At 62.0% G+C, this 7,260-nt stretch overlaps 1 protein-coding gene across 1 annotated transcript; it reads right to left on the bottom strand.

Annotated features, from left to right (window-relative positions):
• Positions 1-893: 893 nt before the first annotated feature.
• On the bottom strand, positions 894-1,997 carry P2RY6 (pyrimidinergic receptor P2Y6). The gene has a single exon (XM_068395394.1). The coding sequence runs from the start codon at positions 1,965-1,967 to the stop codon at positions 975-977; it is 993 nt and encodes a 330-aa protein (XP_068251495.1). The 5' UTR covers positions 1,968-1,997; the 3' UTR covers positions 894-974.
• Between the last annotated feature and the right edge of the window lie 5,263 nt (positions 1,998-7,260).

Here is a 7,260-nt window from a genome sequence, read left to right as displayed (position 1 = left end):
CAGAGGGCTCTTCCAATCTCATTGATTCTGTGCTTCTGTGATTCTGTAGGACATGCAGTGACATGGCCAAGGACACTGAGTAGCTCACTAGCATGGGTTTCCTGGCTCCTGGCATCATGTCCTGGTGTGCTGGCTCTGATTTTGGTGGATCCTGGTTAGGAGGTGACAGCAGGATGCTGAGGATGCCGGGATGGGCCAGATTCGGGGTGCTGGGCTAAGCAGAGAGCTGGACCCAGTTGATGCTGAAGATCCCCAAGTAGGTGACAACACCGCTGGCTTGTGTCTAACCCAGGCCATGGTCATCACTTGGGTGGGAAATCCAGCATGGGTGTCCCAGTTGCCCTTATGTCCCCCTTCCCAGCTCCCAGTCTGGCCAGGGATGATCTCCCACCATTTTGCAGTACCAGTGGGCCCATGTCTCTTACTGGTCTGGCCCCATTCTGGGGACTGGGGGATAGGGATGTCCCAGTATTACTGCAAAAAATGTCTGTGACACTAATCTTGAACCGGAGAAACACATGGTCCCATGGTCCCATGTTCCCAAGACAGGTACTAGCTGAGACAAACCCTCCCCAGCCTTTGCATGGCTCCATCAAGGAAGCTTTAAGCAAGAAGGGGGAGAAATCACCCCCAGCATCTCGTCCTGAGCCAGGGACTGTGTCCTGCACAGTCCCACTCTGTTCTCCATGGTCCCACTAGCGGTTTTTATTGCATCGGTGGCTTGGCCACCAAGGAAACATGGCACTAAGCTGCTCAAACGGAGCAACCAAGCCAGAGAGAGGACACTGGATCTGTGCCGTGGTGGGGTTGATACTGTGCCACTGCAGGCCAGAGACGGGATGAAAGTGCTGAAAGCTTGGGAGGTGCCGTCCTCCAGCACATCCTCAGCTGGAGCCATCTCTGCTCCATGGAGCTTAAAGCCAAAATTGCTCCATGCCTCGTCCTGGTGACGCCAAGGTGGCCCTCATCCTCACTTAGGAGCCGTAGGTAACACAACGGTCATGCCGCCACTTGGAGCTCATCTTGTCGAGGAGGTAACGGGTGCTCTCACGAAACTTGCGTTGGGTGAAGTAGAAGAGGATGGGGTCGAGGACGCTGTTCATGCTGGCGAAAGGACGCGTGCACTTGTAGGCAATGGCAAACGCCTGCAGGGTCAGGCAGGGCAGGCTGGGCGAGGAACGGACGATCAGGTAGATGGTCTTGGTGAGGTGGAAGGGGAAGAAGCTGATGGAGAAGACGATGACCACAATGATGATCATGCGCACGGCTTTGTCCTTCCTCTTGTGCACTGCCAAGCCGATGAGCTCGTCCTTCTGGCACAGGATCCGGGCCATGCTGCAGTAGCAGGCGAGGATAGCCACGAAGGGCAGGAGGAAGCCGGTGACGGTGAGGGTGATGCCGTAGGGGAAGTAGGCAGCGGAGCGATCTGGTGGGCTCAGGTCGTAGCAGACAGTGCGGTTCCTTTGGGTGCCGGTGGAAGCGAAGATGAAGGTGGGCAAGCACTGGGCGATGACAATGAACCACACCGCGGCACACACCAGCCACGTCAGCTTCTTCCCCTTCTTCTTGTGCCACGAGGCCAAGGGGTGGCAGATGCCCAGGTACCGCTGGACACTGATGCAGGTGAGGAAGAGGATGCTGCCGTGTAGGTTGGTGTAGAACTGGAAGCGGACAAATTTGCAAGTGAAGTCCCCAAAAGGCCAATAATCCTTCTGGGTGTAGTTGTAGATGAGAAGTGGCAGGGAGCAGACGTAGAGCAGATCGGCCATGGCCAGGTTCAGCATGTAGATCATGGAGCGGCTGAGCGCCTTACGGGCCACCCAGATCTGCCCGATGACCACGGCGTTCAAGGGCAACCCCACCATGAACACCACCGAGTAGACCAGGGGCAGCAGGACCTGCTTGAACTCCTCGTGGAAGGTGCATGAGTTCCTCCCGGCCCCGACAGGGGCTGTCAAGTTGGCCATGATGGTGGTGCCTCCTGTCGATGTCCTCTCTGCTGGTGGGGGCCCCTCAGCAGCACCTGTGAATGACAAAGGGCACGGTTGGTGACTCAGCCACGTGGTGTCACATCCACCCTAGCAAGATGAACCTGGACCAGTGTCTGCAACCCCATAGCCCCATCCTTCTGGGTTGGGGCAGCCCCCAGTATCCATACAGGCTGGGGGATGAAGGGGTTGAGAGCAGCCCTGAGGAGAAGGAGTTGGGGGTGATGGGTGACGAGAAGCTCACCATGAGCCGGCAACGTGCGCTGGCGGCCCAGAAAGCCAACCGTGTCCTGGGCTGCATCCCCAGCAGCGTGGCCAGCAGGGCGAGGGAGGGGATTCTGCCCCTCTGCTCCGCTCTCGGGAGACCCCCCCTGCAGTGCTGCGTCCAGCTCTGGGGCCCCAACAGAAGAAGGACACGGAGCTGTTGGAGCGAGTCCAGAGGAGGCCACGAAGATGCTCAGAGGGCTGGAGCCCCTCTGCTCTGGAGACAGGCTGAGAGAGCTGGGGCTGTTCAGCCTGGAGAAGAGAAGGCTCCAGGGAGACCTTCTAGCACCTTCCAGTGCCTGAAGGGGCTACAGGAAAGCTGGAGAGGGACTTTTTACAAGGGCATGGAGTGACAGGACAAGGGGGAATGAGTTTAAACTGAAAGAGGGGAGATTTAGATGAGATCTGAGGAAGAAATTCTTGGCTGTGAGGGTTGTGAGACACTGGCCCAGGTTGCCCAGAGAAGCTGTGGCTGCCCCCTCCCTGGCAGTGTTCAAGGCCAGGTTGGATGGGGCTTGGAGCAACCTGGTCTGGTGGAAGGTGTCCCTGCCCATGGCAGGGGGTTGGACTAGATGGCCTTTGATGGTCCCCTCCCACCCAAACCCTTCTGTGATTCTATGGTTCTGTGATTCTAACCCACGACGATGGATTTTGGGGTCCATCAGGAAGGCGAATGTGGAGAGAGCGGGACTGTGCGGGGTGGTGACACAGGGGACAGCACGGTGGCTGTGATCACCACCACCCCAGCTCCGCTCCTCCTGGCGCTTGCACCCCAAAGAAAGGGTAGCACAAGGCCGAGCCACCCTCATCCCGGGAGAGGAAACTGCGGCACAACGTGCTGTGAGCCGCCGGCGTGGCTCCCTGCTCCTCTGCAGGGGGTGCCAAAGCCCTGCGGCCAGTCACCCGGCCACGCTGCGTCCCCTGAACTTGGGGAGATGCCACCTGCACCCAGCCCAGCACCACCCACGCATGGTTCGTGGTTACTTTCATCCAGAAATCGGGACCGGTGACACTCTGATCCCGGAGGTTTTCGGTCTTGTGGGCTGAGAGTGCCCATCCACGTGGCCTCTGGGCTGCTTGGAGCTGGAGAAGAGGCCACCTGCTTTTCTTAGAGGCTGAGACTAGCGTGAAGGATGTGGTCCCACAGCACGAAGAGACTCCTCCTGACCCCAGCCACGTCCCCTGGCCCCATCCCTTGCTGTGCCACCCGTGGGTGCTGCAGCTCCTGGGTGGCAGCGGCTCGGGGGTGCGGGCAGAGCCGCTTCTCCTTCCTCCTCTCACTTCCCCCGTGGCCTGCAGACCTGTCTGCGACCCCAGACGGTGACACTGGGCTGCCACCCGCTTCCCCCCACATGCCCCAGCGCCTGGCTGGGACGAGCTTGCCTGGAAATGGGGTGTCCAGTGACCCCCCCCCAGCCAGGCTGGGAAGGGAAACTGAGGCAGGGAGGGGAGAGGCCGAGCTCCAGCCAGGTACATGGGGCAGGGGAGGACCAGAGGGGACACAGGAGTGTCCAGGGGACATCCCAACTGAGCCCCTCTGCACCCCACTGAGCCCTCTGCACCCCACTGAGCCCCTCTGGCAACCCACTGAGTCCCCGTCACCCCACTGAGCCCCCTGACACCCACTGAGCCCCTCTGCACCCCACTGAGCCCCCCTGACACCCCACTGAGCCTCTCTGACACCCCACTGAGCCCCCAACACCCCACTGAGCCCCCGTCACCCCATTGAGCCCCCTGCACCCCACTGAGACCCCCTGCACCCCACTGAGCCCCCCTGGCACCCCACTGAGCCCCTGTCACCCCATTGAGCCCCCTGCACCCCACTGAGCCCCTCTGGCAACCCACTGAGCCCCCATCACCCCACTGAGCCCCCGTCACCCCACTGAGCCCTCTGACACCCCACTGAGCCCCTCTGCACCCCACTGAGCCCCCTGCACCTCATTGAGCCCCGTCACCCCACTGAGCCCCTCTGCACCCCACTGAGCCCCCTCTGACACCCCACTGAGCCCCCTGCACCCCACTGAGCCCCCCTGGCACCCCACTGAGCCCCCTGCACCCCACTGAGCCCCTCTGCACCCCACTGCTCCCCCATCACCCCACCGACCCCCCTGCACCCCACTGAGCCCCTCTGACACCCCACTGAGCCCCCTGCACCCCACTGAGCCCCTGTCACCCCACTGAGCCCCCTGCACCCCACTGAGCCCCTCTGGCAACCCACTGAGTCCCCGTCACCCCACTGAGCCCCCGTCACCCCACTGAGCCCTCTGACACCCCACTGAGCCCCATCTCACCCACTGTCCCCCTGGCACCCCCTGAGCCCTCTGACACTCCACTGAGCCCCCCTGGCACCCCCTGAGCCCCCTGGCACCCCACTGAGCCCCATTGCACCCACTGTCCCCCAGCTCCCCGCAGCCCCAGCACCCACCTCTGCCACCTCCAACCCTACAAGTGCCTCAGGGCTGTGAAGTGCCCTGGGACCCCCCAAACCTCCCCCGGGACCCCAGGCCAGGGCAGCACCCACCCCAGCCCCCACCCTGGGCACCCACAGCAGCCTCTGCCAGCCCACGTGCGCCCACAGGAACACGCCGTGACATTGAGGTGACGCTGGGGACAAGGTCACTGGCAAAAGGGGCAGGGGGTCCTGGGGGTCCTGGGAGTGTGTCTTACCTGCTGGGGTGGCACGGAGTGGCACGGGGTGGCATGGGGTGCTGGGACCCGCTGCTTTGCCCAGCGCCCGGGCACGTCTGTGGGCCTGGGGTGCTGCACGCGCCCCGTTGAGCAACGCTTCCCCTTTGCACCCAACGGCAGCACCCAGGGCCCCATGGGGAACAGAAACCGGGTGGCAGGGTGGGCACTGCACTGCACAGCATGGCACGGCATGGCATGGCACTGCGTGGCCACGTGGGCATGGCACCGCACGGGACAGCACTGCATGGCCATGTGGGCATGGCATGGCACGGCACAGCATGGCATGGAATGGCACGGCACAGCACGGCATGGCACGGCACTGCGTGGCCATGTGGGCATGGCACAATACGGCATGGCACAATACGGCATGGCACTGCATGGCCATGTGGGCATGGCGTGGCACAGCACTGCATGGCACGGCACGGCATGGCACTGCTTGGCCACATGGGCATGGCGTGGCACAGCATGGCACGGCATGGCTCTGCATGGACATGTGGGCATGGCACGGCACGGCATGGCACAGCACATCACAGCATGGCACATCACGGCATGGCATGGAATGGCACGGCACAGCACGGCATGGCACGGCACTGCGTGGCCATGTGGGCATGGCACAATACGGCATGGCACAATACGGCATGGCACTGCATGGCCATGTGGGCATGGCGTGGCACAGCACTGCATGGCACGGCACGGCATGGCACTGCTTGGCCACATGGGCATGGCGTGGCACAGCATGGCACGGCATGGCTCTGCATGGCCATGTGGGCATGGCACGGCACGGCATGGCACAGCACATCACAGCATGGCACATCACGGCATGGCATGGCATGGCACGGCATGGCATGGCACTGCACGGCACGGCACAGCATCGCATGGCACGGCACGGCACGGCATGGCACGGCACGGCATGGCACGGCACGGCACATCACGGCATAGCACGGCACGGCACAGCATGGCATGGCACATCATGGCACGTCATGGCACGGCATGACATGGCACATCATGGCATGGCACATCACGGCATGACATGGCACAGCATGGCACGGCCTGGCCTGGCACGGCACGGCCATCCCTTCTCCACACCTTGTCCATACATCCCCTACACACATACGTGGCCCCCCCCCCGCACACATGTGCAGCCCCGTCCGCCCGCACACGGACACACGTGTGCACAGCCACACACCCCCCACGCACCCACACTGCACCGCAAAGAGCCGTCCCCGGACACCAGGGGACACCCTGGCAGTGCCACCGGGGCAGGGGACGTGGCCCAGACCAGGCTCAGGGTGGCGGCCACCAGCAATGTCACCAGACCCAGGAATTTTGGGGTCTTTTCCTCCATTTTTTGGTCCTTCCCCCCATTTTTGGGGTTTTTGCCCCCATTTTTAGCTCCTTCCAAGTGTGGACATCCAGGACAGACGCTGGGGACAGCGAAGGCACCTGAGATGGTGGCACCAAGAGAAGGAAGATGCTCCGGTTGCCTTGGCCCCTCTCGCTGTAGCCACACAAGGGAAACTGAGGCACGGGCACCAGGGTTGAAGCAAACCAGTGTGTCTCATGCTTCAATTTCACAGTTTTTCTCCCCAAAACACCTCTCGGAGGGGGTGTTGGGGGGGGGGGGGTCCTAAGGGACATGCCCAAGGCCACGCAGGCCATTGGTGGTGGAGGACACCTGCAGCCGGGGCTGAGCCAAAACTACAGTTTCCCCCCCAAAATCCCCTTTTTTCACCCCAAAAAAAGGTCAGGGGAATGCCTGCCAGCCCTTGGGGTGATGGGTGGGTGCCCTCCGTGCTCAGTCTCCCCTAAAAGCAGACGTCTATTGGGTTATGGAGACCTGGTCCCGGTGCCCTGACGCCACGGTGAGGGGCACCAGGAGAAACCTGCAGTGAAAGACTTGCAGGGAGGGGAAAAAATGGGGTGCCCTGACACCACGGTGATGGGCACCAGGCGAAACCTGTGGTGAAAGACTTATGGGGGGTTGGGGTGGGGGGGATTGGGGTGCCCTGACACCACGGTGATGGGCACCAGGAGAAACCTGCAGTGAAAGACTTGCAGGGAGGGGAAAAAATGGGGTGTCCTGACACCATGGTGATGGGCACCAGGTAAAACCCATGGCAAAAGACTTATGGAGTGTGTGTGTGTGGGGGGAAATGGGGTTCCCTGACACCATGGTGATGGGCACCAGAAGAAACCCATGGTAAAAGACTTGCAGGGAGGGGGGAATGGGTGCCCTGACACCACGGTGATGGGCACCAGGAGAAACCCACGGCAAAAGACTTGCAGGGAGGGGGGAATGGGTGCCCTGACACCATGGTGG

The sequence above is a fragment of the Nyctibius grandis genome, chromosome 2 (genome assembly GCF_013368605.1).
Source record: "Nyctibius grandis isolate bNycGra1 chromosome 2, bNycGra1.pri, whole genome shotgun sequence".
NCBI classification, from domain to species: Eukaryota; Metazoa; Chordata; class Aves; order Nyctibiiformes; family Nyctibiidae; genus Nyctibius; species Nyctibius grandis.
This window is presented reverse-complemented; position numbering and strand designations above follow the sequence as displayed.

What these genes read in the sequence shown, in the direction of transcription:
- P2RY6 (XM_068395394.1), bottom strand. Translation starts at nt 1,967, where the DNA reads ATGGCCAACTTGACAGCCCCTGTCGGGGCCGGGAGGAACTCATGCACC.